Source organism: Suricata suricatta, chromosome 10 (genome assembly GCF_006229205.1).
Source record: "Suricata suricatta isolate VVHF042 chromosome 10, meerkat_22Aug2017_6uvM2_HiC, whole genome shotgun sequence".
In the NCBI taxonomy this organism is placed as follows: Eukaryota; Metazoa; Chordata; class Mammalia; order Carnivora; family Herpestidae; genus Suricata; species Suricata suricatta.
Window position 1 is genome coordinate 60069906 of NC_043709.1, and position 21376 is coordinate 60091281.

The window sequence follows — 21376 nt, forward strand, 5'->3', positions numbered from 1 at the left end:
TCTTCCACCGATGTCGGCTCTTTCCACGCTCTCTCCATCTGGCCTCCTGCTTTCTGACAATTGCCTCCAGGGCTGGCTCCTAAGGACCTGGGGCAAGGAGGAGAGGGATCTGCCAGGAGTCGGTGCCCCATGATGGTGCCCAGCCAAGGCCCTGGTAGCTCTTCTTTCTTCGTCCCCACAGTGGGCTGACCTAACTGTGAGGGAGGCCTGTGTGGGTAGAGCCTGCTTCCGGCCAGGGATCGTATCCATGTAACACATGTGTTTACATGTAAACACACACTCCCAAGGGCCAGCTCCAGGCTGCCTTCCAAACTGAGGGGTGAGCTCACCAAGCTGGGGAGGCCGGTCAGGCCTTGAGGGTCTCCAGTCCATTCCTCCACGCTCCCCTGGCTCTGCCGCCCACCCACAGGAACACCCTGAAGGCGGGGTGGCAGGGCCGTGGAGGAGGGAGGGGGCAAGCGAAGGTAGCTTTTTTTCTGACGCCCCCCTCCCCAGCCCGGGGTGGCCATGCCGTGCCACCAATTCCAATTAGCTGATCCCATAACTCAGAGTTGGGGGGTGGCAGAAGGGAGAGCCCAGGGAGGGAGCTGGGTCCCCTTGTTGTACTTGATAACAATTATAGTTTAAAATCATAGCTTGCCGGGGCTCGGCTATATTTTACTTGATAACAATAAAAGTGACACATAAAGTTAACTGTTTATGTTTTATTTATTAGACTAAATCTGCCAGCGGTGGTAGGAGCGCTTGCCTCGTCGCTCCAGCTTTTATAGGGCTGTAAAACGTCATAAATCAGTCTCGCGGAATCGCCCGCACTCTTTGTGTCGGCGGCGGCGCAGGGCTGGCGGCCGCTGGCTGCCTGCTCCCTCCTTTCCACGAAAAGTCGTAATGTGATTTTTTTTCCCTCTGATTTTATTATTATGATCGCCGCCGTGATTAGTCAATCTACCTTTAATTCGCCGCCCTACGCTGCCTCCTCCCAGCCCAGCCTGGTTGACACTTGAATAAGTACCTTTTAAAACGGCATAACAACTATTTGAGGGTTTAATTAGAACATCTGCAATTAAGGGAATGAGGAGGGGAAAGGGAAAAAAAATAAAGCTCTCTCGTGAGAGGGAGACCGAAGGCAGGAGATTCCCTACCTATCTCTCACCACCTTAGGGATGCAGAGAAGGGGGTCCCCACTTCCAAATTAGGGTTCACCCTGAGGGCAGGAATGAGAACCGCCTGGGCCCGCTGGCCACCTTCCATCCTCAGATGGCAAGCTGAGTCCCCCCTCACCCCAGGCTCACCAATGCTTGGGGGACCGTGGATACCCTCTCTCCAAGAGGACAGTGCTCTGTCCCCCTCCCACCAGGTGGATGAGGAAACAGGAATTCCCTGAAGGTCCACCGACGCTTCCAGGAAACTCCCAAATTTCCCAAGTGGGTTGAGAACCTCTGCCCAGTCCTGTCTGGGTCCGTCTGCATGAGAGGACTGGCCAGTTTGGCTGGAAGAGGAACATGAGACTGTGAGGAGGAGAAGGCTGCTGCTTGGGTGATAGTGGTGTGGAGTCTGAGAGGATTTTATTTGTTGTCATTATTGGGGGTAGGGGCGGGTTAATTATAAGTTGCTGGAAGAGGGCAAAGGGAAACCAATACTGAATGCTGCCTACATAAATAGTGAACCACAGCCCCAGACTGCCCCACAGGGAGAGCCAAAGCTCCAGGGAGCTCAGGTAGGGTGGGGGGAGGGCTGCTGAAGGAGGAGAAAGCCTTGCAGCCCCACCCCCAATCTCCCTTTCAGACCAGCAGGCAGCCGGATGGCGTTGCCCCACCCAGTCCTGGCCTGGAATATTCCCTTCCCCACCTTGGAAAGGTGAGGTCTTGGCCTGGCTCCTCTGGACTCACCTTCTACCAGCCCTTCCCCTGTCACAACCCTCTTTTCTTTCATCTCTTCACCTTCCCAAGATTCTTAGGGAGTTCTTCCCAAGCCCTTGCCGGTCCCACACCCCTACTCCCCAGGATTCTGAGTTCCTGCAGGTGGGTCAACGGAGCGGGAGCAGAAAATCCACCTTGGGCCAACATGTATAAGCAGATATAGAGAGTTCAACTACCTCCAACTGAATGTCAAGTCTGTCTTTAGCTATTACTGCTAACAGACATATATGCATACATACTATTAATACTTATTCAGACATCAGATGCCTCCTTATGCAGCCAGAAATATGTGACGTTCTCATTCCACATTTGCACGGCTAATTCAACATGCACCTCCAGAAAGTGAAATCTGGGAGACTCCCCCAAATTTGACCACATTCATCTACATCATTGGCCATAAAACTCTTTCTGGGTGCCTATAGCTTAATAGAAAGTCACCTATCAAAAGGGAAAATAGCAAGCCAGCCAAGACTCCACCATACACATGCATGCAAACATTTTCACTTGGATATTATTACAATCACAGAAATGAAACCCCTCTGGAGAGCTTGTGTACTTAGCATTGGCTTTATGGAGAGGGGTACTAAAGTCGCTTCTGCCTGTGTTGAGCCCTTGTATCTGGTCCTGTCTCCTTTTGTGCTTTGCCCTCCTGCTCCTGCCTTGCCAGCCCGAGGGTCTCCGTCTCCGCCCCCCCCACCCCGCTCTGCCGTCCACCTCTCTCTGCCCCAATTTATTTATTTTTTATTTTTTCTGACCACCTTTTGCCAGCTTCCAAACACTCTCTGAATGCCCCCCTCCCCATCTCCTTTCTAAATCTTGATCTGGTTTCTCTTTCGGAAACATGTTTCAGTACAAAGCGCTTCCCTTCTGACACCACTGAAGAAAAATATGTGTCCATTGTGTGCGAGGCCTTATTGTGCCCAGATTACCATACTGACCGTTGGATAACCCATATTCCTCCCCTCCCCAGTAACAAGCAGCCGGCTGAGGGACCTCGGAGGCTCCACACATTCTGTGCTGCATTAAAATCTCACCTCTCAGACTCCCTAGATTTTCTTAGGGAGAAAAATAAATGGGAGAGCCCACTCAGGATTTGGAGAGCAAGGAGAAGGAAAATGAGGGTCATTCCCTCTCCTACTCTCAGAAGTGCAGACTCCTGTGTGTGTGTGTGTGTGTGGTTTTGTTGTTGTTTTAGAGGTTAAAAATCACAACACATCTCTTTCCTCTTTCTCAAATAAATTGACTTTTAGATGGTATGCAATCAAGTAATTCATTTCATTTTTATTTTTTATCCAAGCAACTTGAAAACCCCAAACCAAAGCAAGCCGCCTATCTCATTTTTTGCCGTGCCTGTACGTATAGATGGGTGTTTTTGTCCCTTTCTAATGCCAGCAGGCAGAGGTAATGTATGCAAAAGAATATGCAAATGCTTAATTGATTTTTTCTTAAATCTCTTGTCAGTAAAAGTAATGAATTGGTCTAAAATGATTTTAATAACCCAGACATGTCACCAGAAAATACTAAACCTTTTTTTTTTCCTCCTGGAATCGCTTATAGTAAAAAAAAAAAAAAAAAGCAATCATGGAATGTTAATTTGCCCCCCTTTAAAATATTAAAGATGAATTTCTCTTGTTTGTTGAGAGACCATAGGCAAGGTTCTCTTGTGGATTTCCCCCTCCTTGCCTTGCCTTCCTTGGAATTCAATTTCCTCAAATCTCGTTTAAAGTGGCTTTTTAAAAAGTGGCCGCATTTTAATATTGGTTAGACAGAGTGACCTGCATTTCACCTCGGGTGTTTGACTTGTTCCAATAGGTCACTGCCATGGGGTTATTGATGGGGAAACTCCATTGAAATTTGTCTCTTCGCAAATGGCCTTTAGATCTTCCAGCGAGTTCAATAACTAGTTATAATGTGGAAGGGGAAAAATGAAGGCCCTGGGCTAACGAATTTGATGTTTCATTTTTATGCTGGAGAAATTGTTAGTTAGAGGTTGGGTTCCCCACCCCCTTCCTTGCTCATCCTGGCCTCACTGACACCCCCCCCAACTCTCCTCTAAGACTGCTGGATTATATCCCCTTTAAAACTTGAGCTGGAGTGTCCCTTTCTCCCTTTAATGCAAGCTTTAATTCTTCTTATTATTAATATTTTTGTTGCTGTTGAAAATTCTGACTTAAGGCTTCAGGAAGCTTGTGCTGCTGGAGATGTGTAACCTAAACTTTCCTGTTAGAGGGGGAAAGGGCTTTTACTTTTAAAGGAGCTGAAAAGCAGTTTTGAAAGTTCTAGGAATTAGGCTGGCTTTAGGATAGCTTATGGAGGGCTTCCTGGCCTGGTGCTTCCAGTATTAAAGAAATGATAGGAGGCTGGGAACCTAGGATTAAGGAAGGAAATGATAGGGGCTTGATGAGGGCATCTCAAAATGCCCCAATCTGTTCTTGGCTTGTGAGTTGCCAGAGACCCATGGGATCAGGCACTCAGGACCAAGGAAGGCAGAGACTGGGAAAGGCTAAGGATAGAGGGAGAATTCCATGGAGCAGACAAGAGAATCCTGGGTCTCTCTCTGCTCCAGGGTCAGAGACAGAATTCCTGGGGACATGGACTGGTAACAACTTGCTTCATGAAAAGGGCACCCCAGGAAACCCTACCTTCTGAAGACAGTGCAATTTCGTGACCTGGAAAGAGCAGAGGAAAACTAATGGGGGTAGGGAAGGTGATGGAGATTTTATAAGGTTCCTTTTTTTTTTTTTTTTTTCTGGAGTCCTCAAGGAGTCAGAGAGGAAAGGTCAGGGAAAGAGGGAAGGTCTTTATTTTATTCTCCTCAACCACAACCAAGTTGGGGACCCTTTGACTTCTCCAGAAAAGCTTCTGTGAGACAGGACTGTGGAGAGCTAGGTCTCTCCGTACTGACCCAGCCATTCAAGATCATTACCATTATTAACCTCTATAATAACAAGAGCATCATTCCCTCAGAGCTCCCAGTGTGCCTGATTTTTTTCTTCTAGGAATTGTCCCTTCTCCTTCCCTGTCCAAAGGGGCCCAGTTTGCTCAGCACCAAGTTTCTCCTTTAGTAAGTCTACCTGCCTCCTGCTCCCCTTCCATGCCTTGGCCCATAGATGGGAGTCATTCCAAAGACTTGCCTTGATTCCTGGGTCGGGGGAGTGAAGGTAGGACAGTATGTAAGGGTGGAAACTAGGGTGCCACCTCCCTCTATCCCCTTAAATCCGGAGGCAGCATCTTGGTGCCACCTGGGCTCCGGGACACACTTCCCTAGGCACATCCCTGGCACCACTAGGATATGGGGAGCAGCCTTTAACACTGCACCAAAGCTCCATAAAAACGGGGGAGCTCCTTAAGGCGCCATCGGCAGCTTCAGGCTCCAGCCTGGAAGAGGACACGCAGCCTGTTCTTCCCAGCCAAGCAGGAATCAATTGCGATGTGATCTAAACTTGCCCGCAGCCCCTCCGCGCTCTGGCCTCGGCGGGCGAGCCCCATCCCCAGGCTGCTCGCCCGCCTCGGCCCGCACCTTGGCCGCCTCCTCCGAACCCGGGACCCCCAGCCTCGGTCCTCGCCCTCTCCCGGGTTTAATTACGTGATTGATTTTCGCTTTGGTCGCGTCGGGACGCCTCTGCCTCCGACTGCTTAAATCTTTCGGCTCCCTTTCTGTGTTTCCGAGTCCTCCTGATGGGCTGTAATTTAGAGACTGCCCCTCGGGTGGCCTGGGTCCGGTGGGTCCGGGCTGCTGCCTCGCCCTACACGCCAACGAAATGGTCCTCCCACGGTGGTGTTCGGCGCGGCCCTGGCTGCAGCAACCCCATGCCGCCGGGCTCTGATAACTCGGGTCCTGCCCATTCGCCTTCCTGAATTATTTTGGGCTCCATTATCCTCTGATAGAAAAATGTTCCATGTTTGAGTTATCACTCCATGCCTGGGCCCGGAGCTGGGCTGCTCCGCGTTTTTGTGTTTTCTCTTCCCCCGAATATGGTGTGTGATTAGAAGGTCTGGATGGAGATCCGAGGCGGCACCACGCCTGGCTCCAGGCTCCGCGGGGAGCTCAGGCCGCTTCCCCCAAAGAGCAGCCCGCAGGAGGAGGGCGAGAAGCGCCGGGACAAGCAAATTCGGCCACAACTTTCCACCACCCAGCGCGGGCCGGACCGCAGGGCCGACGGCCCCCAGCCCGCAGTCGGTCGTTGAGTCTGCGCTTGCTTCCCGGCCCCCGACAGAGGCCCGTCGCCCTGGCAGTCCCAGCGGGCCCGGCGGCGGGCACCTGCGTCCAGAACCACGCCGAGCGCCAGCCCCTTCACCGGAGGGACTGAAGGTGAGGCGACGGACGGGAAAGAGGGGAGGAATTTTCATGTAAGAGAAATGTGGGTCTGGGCTGGAGAGAGGAAAGGGAAGCCATGAAATAAAGAAAAGGAGCCCCTTCGCCCATCGTGGCTGACCTCTTTCCCTGTCTCCGGAAGAAAAAGAACGCTCTTCTCCAAACCGCTGCTTTTCCGCTTACCCTCTCATCTATTTACAACTAATAAACACTTCTCTGATTATTCTCCCACGTCTTGTTCATTCTTTGATCCCTTCCAACGAGGCAAGCAATGAGTTTGCTATTAGCAGTATTTTATGATTATATATATTTTCCCCCTCAGGGAGAGGAGGGACTCCGGAATGCGTTTCCCACTGGGGCAGAAGTTCAGGGAAACTTGAGTGGGTCACAACCTTCTCCCCGTCGTCCTCCGACCTACAACACCCCAACCCGGGCTTCCCTAACCCCCTCCCCCCTTCCCCACCCTGCAGCAATGTTGCCGGGTAAATAAGAGTCCGCCTGCCTGGCTATTAGGATTCTGGAGACGTTGGCATCTGTAGCAATCATTAGTCAAAGCCGCGGAAGCCAAAGGAGCCGAGGAGTTGGACAGAAAAAATCTTGGAAATGATATACAGGAGCCGAGGAGGCATCAATCCCAACCGATAAGAGCACGGCTGCTGGGAGCGAGGCAGCTGCTTAATTGGGCCCTGGGCACTAGGAACAATTGGGGAGGGGGGCACCTAGGGGTCGGACAGTGACCCTGGCACCATTTGGGCACTCTACAAAAATAGTCGAGGACTTGAACACCTTTTTCCAAAATTTCAAAGGCCCATATATGGTCGGGGAAGATTTTCATGCCTGTGTCAGCCTCTCCACCCTGGGAGCCAGAAGGAGGGGGGCTGAAGGGCTCTCCCCTTCTGTTCCATTTTCCTTAGTGGCTGTCTTGAGAGGTACTGAGGATGGGGAGCCTGGCTGTCCCAGGGACAGCCTGGAGAGAGAGGCTCTGGTCTCTAGAATTGGTTTTCAAGGGGGCAGATGACTCAGTTGGACTAGATTTGGAGACAGCCTTCGAGATAGCAATAGAATCACTCACTTTAATAAGCAAAACATCCAAAAGATATTTGTACCCTATTCCCCACTCGCCTGATGTCTCTATTGATCACAGAGATAGATAGAGAGATGAAGTTTCAATCCTTCCAGAGGGAGATCTATGCCCCTACATATCGATATATGTATTATGGAACCCCTTTAGACATATGTTCAAATGTTGAAGTTTGCAGCAAAACTGCAAAGACCATAAAGATCTCCAAATGTGTAGCCTCAATATGTAGCTATTTTACAGGTTGAGGCCCTTGCATAAATCTAGATAAATTTTTCAAAATAGAGATTGAGCAACGCACACATAGTTCTTTCCAATTGAGAATAAAACCCCAAATCTTCATCTAGATGTTTAGAGAGACTGTACCAATGCATCCCAGCGTATATATCTAAACACTAGAGAAAGACTGGTAACGTGCACACAGGAATCCGACAGAGGACTAGTATGTTCACTGTGGATCTATAAATCTAAAGAGCTATATACCTGCATTTAAATTTGGAGTAGAAGGTGACATAAAACATACAGCCTGTTATATAGACAGAGATTGATCTATAAATACATTTTCACGCGTATAGCTATTGGACTGCTCAGCTCTCTATAAAGATATGTGTATTTGCACTGAGTCCTAGTGCTTGTGCGTTTGGGTGTCCTAACCCAGACTTCTCTGGGAAACAAATGAGGGTAAACTAGAGCCTGCGCAAGTGCTAAAAGGCCCAGGAACTCATAATCTATGGCCTCGCCTCGTTTCCAGTGTATGGGGGCATTTCTCTGGCAATGGATAGGAGTCCTGATCCCTGGGCCTGAAAGCGTCCTGACTTGATAGAGCCCTAACTGAGACGGAGGTAGAGAGCTCTTTTCTTCCTTTCCCTTCAGCTCCCTAGCCCAAGGCTGGGGGAGGGGGGACCGTGGGAGGCTGGGGTGTCTTTAGGAGGGAAAGGCTCATTAACATTACAAAATGGAGCTATTCAGGTAAAATATGATTTTGTTTGGAGACAGCTCAGTTACGGTGAGATGAAGACTGTGGGCTTTCGCGCACACACCAGCACCCATCTTATTTACATAAAACCCAGGCACAGACAGTAGAGGGTTTTCTCCATTCATTCGGTGCTAGTTCTTCTATATGCCTCACTCCCAATCCTCTTCTCAAGAACTCTCTTCCTACCTCTGAAGTCTAGTCTTGTCAAGAAGGGGTTTGGGCTCAGGAAAGGGGTCACAGGGAGAGAGCAGACCCGGAAATCACGGTAGAGCCCCCAGGAGTCATGGTATCAACCACTAGGCTCAAAAGCTGATTGCTTTCCATGTTAGTTCCTTTTTAATTGAAGGGTTGGGGAGACCAAGGTCTGTGTGGGCAAAAGCAAAAATGAGAGAGTTGCATGGTTTTTAAATCTGGAACATTGATGGGGGGTGAAAATTCACCAATGATCCTCTGTCTTATTGGAGGTGTAGGATTTGGAAAGCCCTGGACTTCCTTTTATTTTTTCTACTTTGGTTTACTGGGGAAAGGGAGGCAAGGAGGGGTGCCAGGTGGGCTTCGGGTAAGTGCAATCCAATCTAGCTGGCCAGCTTGGGGGAGAGTGATTTACAAAGCAAAATGTCAGATGCTACTTCCTGAGAAGTCACCAGATCAAAACAGCCTCCTCTAGGCTTTATGACCCCATCTCAACTCCCAACAGGAAAAGCACCCTCAATAAAACCTCAGCCCACACCCCCAGAGATGGGGGGGGAGGAAGAGACACAATCTAAAATGAGGGACCTGACCCTTACTCCTTTTATTCACACAAAACACACACACACACACACACACACACACACACACACACACACACACACACTGGGTTTTTCAGAAAGTTGACTTTTTAAAATAAGTATTTACTAGCCAAAATTTTCCCCGCAGACCAAAGCAGCAGCCCTGAGAAATTTGGAGTTTTGGAGTTTGAGCTTAGGATGACAAGTAAAAGGAGGATCTGATCAGATAAGGGTCTGGTCTCACAGTCCCCACAATGCCTTTCAACACCCCACAACCCACCAGGCTAACAGGACACTAAAGGTCACCAAGAGTCTGGCTGCCACCATCTGTGGGGGCTGCTCCAGTGTTTTGGTTTTCCAGGGAGGCAGAAGAGAGGAAGCTTAAAACAGTTGTCCTGGGCTTGAGGGGCAGGGGTGAGCTGGGGAGGACAAATGGTCATCAGGCTGAACCTATGGGGAAAATGGTGCAGGACAATGAGTGCGAAGTTGGCTCGAGTGGGTTGGTTCACTATGCTGTGCCTGGGCTTCTCTGGGCACCTGCATATCCTGCTGTGTGTTCTGGTGTGGTGTTTGGGCCGAGGGCTGGGGATTTTCCCAGGGTGAAATCCAACCTGCTCTACCTCTCTGAGAGCTGAGATACCTGCAGTACTGAAGGAATACCAGGTAACTGAGCCCACACATTCCACCCCACCCGTGTGGGGCTGCAGATCATGGTACAACTTTCTCTGTATGTGTGTCAGGTGTAGAGAAGTAGCTGCCTTTCTGCAAAAACCTGTTCAACCTCTCATCATAGAGCCTGAGGCCTGGTCATCAGAGGTTGGTTACCTAGCCGAACTTTCCCAAGTCCCAAATCGCATCGCATCACCCCCTCCATCTCTCTCTCTCTCTCTCTCTCTCTCTCTCTCTCTCTCTCTCTCTCTCTCACACACACACACACACACACACACACACACACACACACACACACACACAGCAAATCTTCCCAGGTATCTCTGTTCTCCTTTTGCCCCACAGTGAGCCTTAGTAATGGCAGAGGGAGATGAATCCCAGAGTTCTATAGGATTCAAGGACAAAGAGATCTCTTTCACCCCAGTTCCTCAGTCCAGACTCCTTGGGCTTCTGGGGTCCCCTCAAAGCAGCCAAGAGAGATATGCAGATATACTATTCTGGGAGACAAAGACCCAATAAAAGGGAATGTGATTTTTCTTGGCCCTCCAGCAATCTAGTTCCTTCCTTAAATGGAATCTCTAACCCAGAAAGTCTTAGCTTGGGGTCTCAAATCTGGACTGTCCCCCTTCTCCATCTGAAAGGGCTCCAGGGTCTCCAGTCCCACCAGCAGGAGGCTCTGGGTAATCCTTGTTTCCCCAGCAAAAGAAAACACAGAATAGAAGCCTAGGACAATGATGTTTCAGCCCAAAAAGGCAGCCCAAAGCAATTATACACAGAAAGGGAGAGTCAAAGAGACAGAAAAAGTTCACATGGGTATTAGAAGGGATTGAAGAAATAAAATCCATCTTCTCAGTGCCTGTTTGGACAGAAGCAAGCTCCCATCTTTCTTTTTCCACCCTTCATGAGATCTGGAAATTCCAGTGTGAGAAATCCACACTGGAAGTGAAAGTTGGTCTCAAAGACCCCCACACCATCTACCAGGGAAAAATAAATGTACCTGCTTTCATTCAAACTTATGAAAGAAGTCAGTGGTGCAGTGTGGTTGAAGGAGACTTGAGAAGTGGGGGTTCCATGGTTTCTTTGAGAAGAGCTGCCCTCCCTCTGACTTCTCATTCTAATCCTTCCCCTCTGGTCCTGTGACACTGTCCCAAAATCAGGCCCACCCAGAAGACCAATAAGCAGAGTGGTGTTGACAGTGGTGTTACTTCCACTCCTGCACTCTTGATGCCCCTAAAGAGGGGTTAGAAGTCTGAGTGGCACAGGCCATCAGAGCTCCTGCCCCTCAGTCAGCTTAAGGAGGGCAGATAAGCAAGAGAAGAAGGGGAACTCAACCGCAAAATTAACCACGAAAAAAAGCCCTAGAGCCTGGGGGCTACTGGAAGGAGAAATGTCTGCGTCTGGATTCACAAGTGGATTGACTCAGGGCCCAGCCCAAGTGTTCAGCAAACACAAGCCAGTTTCTGTGCCATCAGGTGGTCTCGCTCCAAAATAGTTTCTCACTCACTGCTTGTTCTGACTTGATCCATCTAACCACAAACACAGTAATCCACACTTTCCGTGGCTGTGTCCTTTGATAGCTATTTGTAATGACACGGGATCATCACTTAGTTAATTATTATTGTTATTATTATTGTATAATAATTGTATATATTGATATTATTATTATATCTTATTAAAAGAATGGAAAGGAAAGGGACTTAAATTTATCAACTGTTGGGGTGCCTGGGTGGCTTAATCGATTAAGCCTCCGACTTTGGCTCAGGTCATGATCTCACATTTGTGGGTTCGAGCCCTGCATCTGGCTCTGTGCTGACAGCTCAGAGCCTGGAGCCTGCTTCCGATTCTGTGTCTCCTTCTTTCTCTGCCCCTCCCCACTCACGCTCTGTCTCTCTCGGTCTCATAAATAAATAAAACATTTTTTAAAATTTTATCAACTGTTTAATATAGCAGGGGAGGGTCCTGATTTTCTGTGCTCACTCCCTTTACCAAATCCCTTTTTCAACCGGCTCAAAAGTTATTCAACAAACTAATGATACCAAACACAACTTGCGGAAATCTCCACTTCTGCTCCCTTCCCAAACCACCTTAGAGGTCCTTTGATAAAGCTAATGGCTCCTGACACTTCCAGAATGATAAATCAAAAGAAGTCTCTTCTAATTACCCCCACCTGCCCCCAGGAGGACCAGAAGAGAATGAAAACTCTTCCCACTTACAAGGTAAGTGTTTAGGGAATAATCACCGTCAGAATTTGAATTCAGGGCTGGAGTTCATATCCACACCTACTGTACACCCTAATCTGGAGTCCACATCTATAAAGCCCAGTGAATTGGGTAGGACCTCATGTGGGAAAATGGGAATGATCAAGAGGATGCCTCCAACTTCAGACCCTGTACAATTGATATTGACATCGAGGCACATTGTTAAAACTAGAGGACGCAAGCCAAAGACTCCCCAAAACCAGTTCAGGGACAAAGGGAGGGACTAGAAGATTCTCAGTATTGCTTGTCCCATTTGTAGCTGAGAAAGGGCGAACCCAGGAGCTAACCGGGGTAGCGAGAGAGGGAAAGAGGAAGAGGAGTTGAGGGGAAAAGCGGGACAGAGACCCAAATACTTGTTGGCTGATTGGTTTGTGGGGCCCATGTGACCCTGCTTCGCGCATTTCTGATTGGTTGTTTGACCTTTTCTAGGGTTAAATACCTAGGAACAAAATTAAAAGCTTCCTGGGTTGACTGTGGCACCTTGCCACCTGATTGATCGCCTATTCCCTGCGCCACGAAGACCCAAAATCAGGTGGGGGGGGGCAGGGTGGAAAACCAAGAGTCTTAGGCCCAACTGGTATTTGTCTTTCTTCCATTTGTGTATTGTGTAATTTGTCCCACAAAACAGTAAAAAACTGGCTCAGGTATTTGAGAGGAAGGACGATCTATTACTACTGGGGCAGGAGGAGGGGGTGATACTTAAATGGAACTGTTGAGCCTAAGACACAGAAAAGGAGATAAAGAAGTCATAGAACCCCCAACAGATGTTTTGTAAATCCTTGAAACAGAAACACACACCCCTCTCCACGGATAGGAAGGGAATGGACTGCAATTTGGCCAGGAGTCCGGGAAGGCCGAGTTTGCTTGGGTGTGGGACTCTGGCCCTGGCTAAATTCTTGATTAAAGACCATTTGACTCACTCCCTACAGCCCTATAGAGGCCGGCGGGAAGGGCAGAGTCAAGTTAGAGACCGAGGAAAACTCCAATCTCCCTGAGGTTTGAATGGAAGATTTCCAGAAACCCTCAAAATCACAGACTGGTGGGGAGCAGAGGATGGAGAGGGCTGACTATGAGAAAGGGAGAACCTGAGAGTTAACTTTTGGAATGGGCTACTGGGGGAATCCTCTGGGATTCTCATGCTTCCCTGGGAAATAAAGGAGGGGGGGAGGATGGTGGGGAGGCCCAATCTTGGCACTGGACAGAGAGCCCCAGAGGAAGGGCATGGGGGAATTTCCCATGTCCCTTACCAGCGCTCCTCAGGCAGGCAAGAGCCCGCCAGAGCCAGAGACGGGATCGGGATCTGCTCAAGTACTGGCGTCTTTGGGTCTCTGTTCCCCTTCCCCCTCCCAGAGTCTTCCTGGGCTCTCTGTCTCTGCTTCAGTCCTGCTGCTCCCTCGGTCCTTTGGGTGGCAGGGGAACACTGACAGCATCCTCTCCCCGTCCCCCCACCACACTTCTCCACAAAAGCGGCATCCTGGCCCCTTCAAGCCCTAAGGCTGTTCTCCCCTCTGCGTTGGCTCAGACCTGGCTCGCTCCCTCCCCTCTCCTCCCCTTTCCTCTGGCCTAGGCCAGTCGTTCTCCAGGGGCCTGCCTTCCACCCTGCTTCAGAATCCCCCCAGATATGGGAGATATGGTCGGGCCCCTTCAAGGAGCCTGAGTTTCTACGTCTTCACCATCCTGCCTTAGCTCCGGGTGACGCATGGGGACTGGTGCGCACTCGCAGGTGTGGAGGACACGTGCCTCCCTTGCCTGAGGCTTTCTCTGCTCCTTCCTAGAAACCTTTAGGGCGCCCCAGCCTGAGACTGGCCCCAGGAGTCATTGCCCATATTGGGCCCTGATGGTTCCATTCCCCCCCCCCCCCCCCCCCCCCCCCCCCCCCCCCCCCCCCCCCCCCCGCCGCAGGCCACTCTCTCCTAGGGGCTGGGGATCTTCTCTGGTCAGCCCAGTAAAGACACTGCCTCCACTCTCAGACTTATTTACAGTCCGCTCACAGCAGAACCTCAAGGCCTCCCCGGCCTACTTTTACCTCAGGCAAGGGCTGGAGGGAGGAGGCATGAAGCCACACTGGCCCCAGGCTGACTAAGACCCCAGACTACAGGCCCTGGGACAGCTGCCCACCAGGGCCTGGTGGTGAGAAAGGAGAAAATGCTTTGGGACTCCCAGGTTCAAACCAGCCACCTTTAAGATGCTTCTGCCATTTCAAGTCACAGCCTTTGGGCTCAGAAATCCCAAAGCCTTCCTTCCCAGCCTTCCTTTCCAGCTGCCTGACCTTCCTGGACCCTGAGCTACTGGCCCCTCTCTGGCCCAGGGGCCCGGGGACACTTTGCGCTTGCGCCTAGGGTTTACACACTTCCATAAGCACCCAAACCCCTTGTGTGCGCTGCAGTCTTTCTTCTCAACTGAGGAGGGAGAGGGGGCCAGGAAGACCTGGCAAAGCTCTAAAGAACCCAGGCCTCTCTTTACCGCAGTTGACTTGCAGCTGGAGGGAATAAAGGCCAGGGAGGGGAGGGCTGGTCAGTGGACCCAAGCTCCCCCATCCTCCTACCTCCCAGCGGCTTCTTCTCTTCCTCTTCTCCCCTGGCCTGGGAATGCCTGGGGAGGCCTTCTTCCCCTCCCCTTAATGAGTAGGAACAGCCTCCAGTCTTGGGGAGGAGGATTAGGTAAACGGGAGAAAGGGTTAGAGAGAGAGAAAATGAACTTACAGCGTTCGCCTGGGATTCATTTGCGAAGATGTAACTCTCACCATCATCCCCAGCGCCGTAATCCCCTCTAACTGCCAGGCCCTCTGTCCTAGCATTAAACCTCACCAGCAGCTGCGTGGCTGGACAGTTAAGATTATATATGATGTAAATATATTGTGGGTTTGTCAGCTCTCCCTACACCATAAAACTTGGTTTAATGACATCACGTGGTCCCCCAAGAGCCACTCACGGGCTTGCCTTCGGGCCATTCACATAAATAACCTCCAAAAGTTTCAAACTCCTAAATTCACATAGAAGCCGTGCGTATTTCTCTAATGCTCAGTTACACTAAAAAGCCCTTGTGCTGCTCCTTTGCCCCACCCCCACACCCCCCTTGCTGGGTGGGGAGGGGGGAGAGGGTGGATCCTTATTTATTTATTTATTTACTTACTTATTTCCATAAGGACCTGTCGCCTTCGAGGTCGTGTTGATATTTTTTTCCTCCTATTTTTTTTTCTTCCTCTCTCCTCTAATTGCTCAGAGTGGGCCGTGTCCCCCTCTTCCCACTCCCCCGGGAAGGTAAGTCACGCTTCTTGCCCTTTTTTCTCGATGCCAGAGGGGGTGGGCTTCAGGGCAAAGTGGAGAGGCAGGCTCCATGGTCTCTGCTTGGGACCCAGAAGCCCCTCCACTGACTTTTCCAGAGCAGTGCCAAATCCCCAGTATTTGCAGATTGTTCCAGGAGGCTGGCTGGTGGGAGAACCACCTCAGCCTTCAAGCAGAAGGCTCTGCTCTGAGAGAAAGCAAGGCTCCCAGTGTTAGGGGAGTGCGTCCGAGGCCTCTGGCTAGGTGATGGCCGCTGACGGCCGCTGAAGCAGAGGCTGGGGCCTGGGCACAGGCCTGCAGACTGACAGGACGGGCGGGGTGGGGGGGCGGGCAGGCGCGGCTGCGTCCACCCCAGCCCGGCCTACCTCAGCCAGTCGTCCAGCCCCTCCAGGCAAAGGGAGGCCTGCACCCTGCCCTGCCGGAAGGAAGCATTCAGTGCAAGGTGGGGCCGGTGCGCCCTACCCTGAGGGTCTGAGGAACGTTGGCCCTGGCCCTGGCCCAGCCCCCGGTTCAACCCCTGGGGCGATGCATCCCCTGGGGAGGAAGCTCCGGAGTCTCGGCAGGCAGCCGGGATGCTGGAGCGCGTGATGGCGGGTGCCATGGCCCCTTTCTTAGTTAACTGTTACCCACTGGAGACGCCAGTGCTTCTCCACGCTTCACCGCTCGCCCAATAGTTTTCCTCAGCATGGAGAAAAAATTAAAATAACTCCCTGAAGAAAATTACACATTTTATTTGAGAGAGAGAGAGTGAGAGATTGAGAGAGGAGCCGAGATGGTGCTAGGCTGGGCCGACTGCTGTGTGCTAGTCATGGAAAGACACTACGGGCGCCACTAACCTGGCCAGAGTGCAGTGCAAAGGGAAGGGTATAGCGATGGGTGCAGTTCGATAATCATTTGTCCAGACCTCCTATGTGCTAGGCATGGGGTGGGGAAAGGCTCCTGGGTTTAAAAAAAAAAAAATGACAGATGGATAGCTTAGGCAGTGGGATGCAGAGAAGTCAGTCTTTTATAATAAATCCAAGGAGCATCAGCATTAATAATCATAAATATTCCCCTTGCCCCTCCCCAGAGTCTCTCTGCTCCCTTTCCCTCTTGGCTGCTACAGCGGTCTTCTAGCCCACCTCCTGAACCGCACCCTCCCCCAGTGTGGGGGGCCTAGGCTTGGCTCCAGGAAATCACCCCGTTGTGGGAGGCGGGAGAGGAAATGCAGTAAAGTTTTATGGACCCTTCCCACATTTGTTTCTTCTATAAAGTACTTCCTCCCCCATCCCATCCCAGGAGCCTGGGGCAGAGCAGAGCCTGGGCCTCAGCCAGCCTTGGGCACCACCTGAATTATCTGGCTTTCCCCTTCGTCCCTTTAAGCCCACCTCCTCCTCCACACAAAATCCCAGAGACTGAGACAAATGATGGCAAACAGACAGGACTCAGGCACCAGTCTACGCAGCTTCTTTCCCAGCTAATTGTCCTGTGTAGCCTTAGGCCCTAGAAGTGGGGAAGCAGTCTGGATGTTTCCTGCCAGGCAGGTACACTGTAGATTGTCCTCCTTGTTCCCATCTCCCCCAGTGTCTTAAAAAGCTAAGACACATTTCCTCCAACTCCCCCACACCCCTTTACCAAGCAGGATCAACTCTTTCTGAGAATCTTTGTGGGACCAAATGGGCCCCTGGGCCGAGGGTTCAGTCCTCCCTCTATGTCCAGTAAGGCCCCGCAGGGACCACCTAGCCCAGGGAGAGATCTTCAGAGGTGCTACGGAGCCACCAGTCCCTGCAAATTAGCTCTGGCATGCAGTGGGGCCTGCTGCACCTCAGAGGCCTCAGATCCACCCAGCCAAGGTGGGAATGGGGTGCAGAGGCCTGAAAGCCTTGGAGGGCCACAGCATGGGAAAAGCAAGTTACAGACTGCCTAGGTGCCCTCCCCTTTCTCCAGAGGCCCTTCTGGGAAGCAGGGATCCGGAAAGGAGCTCACTTCCACCTTCCTCTTCTCAATACCCCTAGAAGCTCCTAAAATTTCTTTTCAAAAAGAAAGGCTGTGGGCCTCCCCTACACCCCATAGCCCATTTAGACACTTTAACCCAATACATGCCCCAAACAGAGAGGCACTGCTGCACCTTTGGTCCCGTTCTCTCTTTGTCTTTATTTGATATGACAAAATATAGTTTCAGGAAAGACCTGGAGTCAATAAATAGTTGGACAACAGCGATGGGGCAGGAGGGCACAGAAAGTCATGGCAGGGACTAGTGAGCAGCCAGGAGCCTCTAGGACTGCTTACTGGGGTCCAGTGGCAAGGAACCCCAAAAGTTGAGCTAGCTAATGGTCTGCGGAGGCAGGGGGGACCTGAGAGGACATGCAGAGGGCACAGGCTGGAGAAGTTCCTGGGGGGCTTAGGGATGGGGGAGAAGGTTTGGAGAGCCGAGGGCAACCGAGGGGACCCTAGGCAGACCTACAGTCATTTTCCCCCTTTCATATGCAAATCATTTAAAAACCCAAGGAGGAGTTTAGTCTTGAGGACTGAGCACCCCGAATCTGGCGCCTGGACTCCGCCAGGCACAACCAGTGTCGCCAGCCGCAGCCGCTAGGCCAGCCTAAGCCTGGAACAAAGGCGAGGGGAGGCTGGAGGGTCCAGGCTCGGGGCCTGGGGCCCGGCAAGGCCGACCTTAACTTCGGCAGGCCGCTCTGGGGCTGGAAGCCTGAGGGGAGGCCCAGGCCAGGGTTCCTTCGGCACCAGCCGGTGTACCACAGCCCTCTGGGGGAGCCCCTGCCCCGCCTGCCCTGGCCCCCCGGTGCTAAGCAGAACTGAGGGGAGTCCGGGCAGCGCGGGCAGCCCCGCGGGAACCTGGGGTCGGTGGGGATGCGGAATGCCAAGGAAAAGCGCTTTTGTCTGTAAGGCCCCGGAGCCGGTGCTGCAGCCCCCCCCCCCCCCGCCTTGCCCCAAAATATAGAGAGCGGAAAACCGAAAAGGAAAGGCGCAGGGAGCAAAGCGGGCTCTGGGCGCTATCTGCGGGCCTCCCCCGCTGCCTCTAAAGGGCCTCTTTGCTTTTCATTTTGGAATCTTTCTTCCACTTCATCCTGCGGTTCTGGAACCAGATCTTGATCTGTCTCTCGTTGAGACACAAGTTGTTGGCGATCTCTATGCGCCTGCGGCGAGTGAGGTAGCGGTTAAAGTGGAATTCTTTTTCCAGTTCCAGAGTCTGGTAGCGCGTGTAACTGGTTCGGGAACGCTTGCCGTCCGTCTCTGGAATATAAGCCCCCCCAAGCCAGGAAGGGGTGAATAGCGTGCAGCGCCCCAGCGTCCCGACCCCAGCCCAGGCCCCCGCCCGCGGCCGGAGGAAGAGAAAGCGAGTAGGGCAGAAGAGGCCCAGCGGGCCGCAGGCGGGCCCGGCCCAGCCCAGCCTAGCCCAGCCTAGCCCCGGGAGAGGCGCCTCCGCCCTGGCAGGAAACTTTCCGCCGCAGCCTTCACTCAGCAGCCGGAGGGGCCGAAGGGGTTGGGGGGAGAGGGAGACCCAGGCTCGGACCGAACAATAAGCACCCTCGAGATCCGAGCACCGGGGACCCCCCCTCCCGCCCCTCCCGGAGTCGCTGGAATCCTCCGGAGCGGCCAGCACCGGCCGAGCCGGCTCCACAGGGGAGGGAGGGAGGGAGCCGCGGGGGGATCCCCGCTCTGGAGCCCCGCGCTCCTCACCCTTCGGATCCCTCTATTTTTTTAACTCCCTCCCTCTCCCCCAAAAATTGAATATTGCCTTTTATACACGTTTTGTTCCTATGATCCAATTATGTCGTCGTAAATTTGGGCGCACACAGCCTCTAAGCCTTTTAGTGGACAGTTTTACGAGCCATTGATGCCTGGATCGTAAAATTTATGGCCGCAGGTTTTTTTTCTTTATTTGCCCCGCATGGCCTATAAAACCCAGGCGGACCCGAGCGCGCAAAATGAAGTCCTAAAGTTTACCGTGGCTCATGTGCAGTTTGGTCATCCACGGGTAAATCTGTGGCGGGGCCGGTGGCTGGCTCAGTCCGGCGGGCTGCCCTGTCTGCGCCTGCTCCTCTTTGATCTCCCCACTGCTCTTAGCTCGCTCCTCCAGCGCTGGGCGAGCCGCCTTCTGACTGTACATCCCGGGGTTCAGAGGAGCCGCTTCATCTCTGCCCAGAGCGTGTCCCGGAGCGGCCGCGGCGCTGCAGGCGGGGCGGTCGGGGTGAGCCCGGGGGTTGGCAGCCATGTCTACCCCGTGGAGAGAGTTGGAAGGCGCAGGCGGTGGGAAAGTGATGCTTAAGTCCAATCCACCGTAGCAGTACCTGGATGCCTGCACCTCTGAGGCCGATCCATAGTTCCCACAAGTTTGCATGTTATAGGCAGGGATATTGGGGCTCTGCTTATAGAATGAATTGGCTACGTAGGAGCTCATGGCGGGGAGGGCCCAAAAAAAATTTCTGCACCCTTTTTGATTAAGGGTGATTTGTGACTCTTTGAAGTTGAGGGGTTTTTTGTTCTCCAAAGTGCACAATTTATAGGTGGAGATATCTCTTTCTTTATCCTATGCGCTCTTCCCAAATAAGGGAGCCTTAAATAGAGTCACGTGACTCGAGCGGCCACTCATAAATTTGGCTTGATGACCTCCGGGAGGTTAGTGATGGAAGCCGGCGAAACGCATCTTGATATGTTGGCAAAGCCCAACCAAGGGGGAGAGGGAGTGAGAGAGAAAGAGCGAGAGAAGGGGGAGAAAAAAAAATGGTTCTTGGAATTGGGGGGTAGCCGGGACAACGAGCCCACAGCGACACCTGGTGCCTACTTGGAGGAATTGCAGCCTGGCTTGTCGGCTCGCCTTCAGACCCCTGGATTTTCTATCCTGTAGAGGAGAAGCTGGTTGTTGCTGCAACAAACCTTTGAAATGGCCTTTTAAATTGTATTTAATTTTAAGAAAAGATGAGGCCTCGTTTAGGATACAAAAACTAACGGATATCACAGAACCTTTCAATCTTCAAAAATGGCTGAGGGAAGGAGATGGGGGGGGGCGTTGCTGCCCCCGGCTGGAGATCCCAGGGGATTTATCTCAGGTTCTCTAAACTAAGTGTCGAAGTCCCTCTCCTTGGAGGCCCCAAGGCCCTGCTACTGCTGAGGAGGTGACTGACAGCATGAGGAAGTGAACCCAGTCCCTGGAGAAGTAGACAGGATGTCCAGAGAAGGAGGGGTCCTGGGTGGGCAGAACTAGATAGTGGGGAGGGCCACGAAGCTGAGAGTCGTGGGAACTCTAGGATGAGCCTGGAGGTGAGGATCCAGGTGGAGTTGAGTAGACCTCACCATGTTGGGACCCCAGAGTGGCAACAAGGCAATTCTCTCTCTCTTCTCTGTGTGTGTGTGTGTGTGTGTGTGTGTGTGTGTTACCAGACACAATGGGCTTGCAGGACTGCTCTGTATCCCTGTGTATGATCCTCATGTGGTACCTTTGCCAGATATTTGAGATAGAAAATAGGTGTTAATTTGAGAGCATGGAGAAGCAAGATTCAAGCTTCCACAAATGTATGAGCATGGCAGAGGAAAAGGCCTGTTCTGTGCTCTTTTTGGAAAAGGCCTCTGGAACAGGTTTTCCAGGGACCTAGATACAGGAGAGCAATTTCTGAGCTCTCTGGAGTCGTGTAAAGGACCTGGCTGGGGATAGTGAATGGGGGAGGTGGGCAGGTCAGGCGCCTGGGCAACCTTCACAGCCTGTGGCCAGGGGCTCCGCAGCCATTCGGCCCCAGCCCCTTTCCAAACCCCCTCCCCTAGCCCCAAGTCTTATTCTTTCCTGCCTGCCTCTCCCCAGGAAATCCCCGCCCCTGCCAGGAGAAGCCCCCCTTCGGCCCCCCCGCTGGCGGAGGCGCTGGAGGGGGCGCTGGCGGGGATCTGGAAGGTCTGGAAAACTCTGGTGGCGGATTTTTTCCCTCGGGGAGAACCCCTCACTACCTCAGCCCCTAGGTCCACTCAGGTTTCTCTGTCTGGGTTTAAGGAGAGAAGGCCTGAGCTGGGGAAGGGTTAGGGTACGGTCTGGCTGCGCTCCTCTTCCGCCGAGTTTGAGGACTGAAGGAGGAGGAAGGAAGCAGACTGGGTCTGGGGCTGTAAGGAAGCAGGAATTTTGTCCC

The 21376-nt window shown here is 52.1% G+C and overlaps 1 protein-coding gene across 1 annotated transcript; it reads right to left on the reverse strand.

Annotated features, from left to right (window-relative positions):
• Window positions 1-18213: 18213 nt before the first annotated feature.
• Window positions 18214-19665, reverse strand: HOXC5 (homeobox C5). Its single transcript, XM_029954125.1, has 2 exons — window positions 19212-19665; window positions 18214-18497 (listed from the first exon to the last, which is right to left on the reverse strand). Exons 1-2 carry the CDS (start codon window positions 19663-19665, stop codon window positions 18283-18285), a joined length of 669 nt encoding a protein of 222 aa, XP_029809985.1. The 3' UTR covers window positions 18214-18282.
• Window positions 19666-21376: the final 1711 nt, after the last annotated feature.

What these genes read in the sequence shown, in the direction of transcription:
- HOXC5 (XM_029954125.1), bottom strand. Translation starts at nt 19,665, where the DNA reads ATGAGCTCCTACGTAGCCAATTCATTCTATAAGCAGAGCCCCAATATC. An exon ending in CAAACTGCACATGAGCCACG is followed by an intron (nt 18,498 to 19,211) that starts GTAAACTTTAGG and finishes CTTATATTCCAG; the next exon opens with AGACGGACGGCAAGCGTTCC.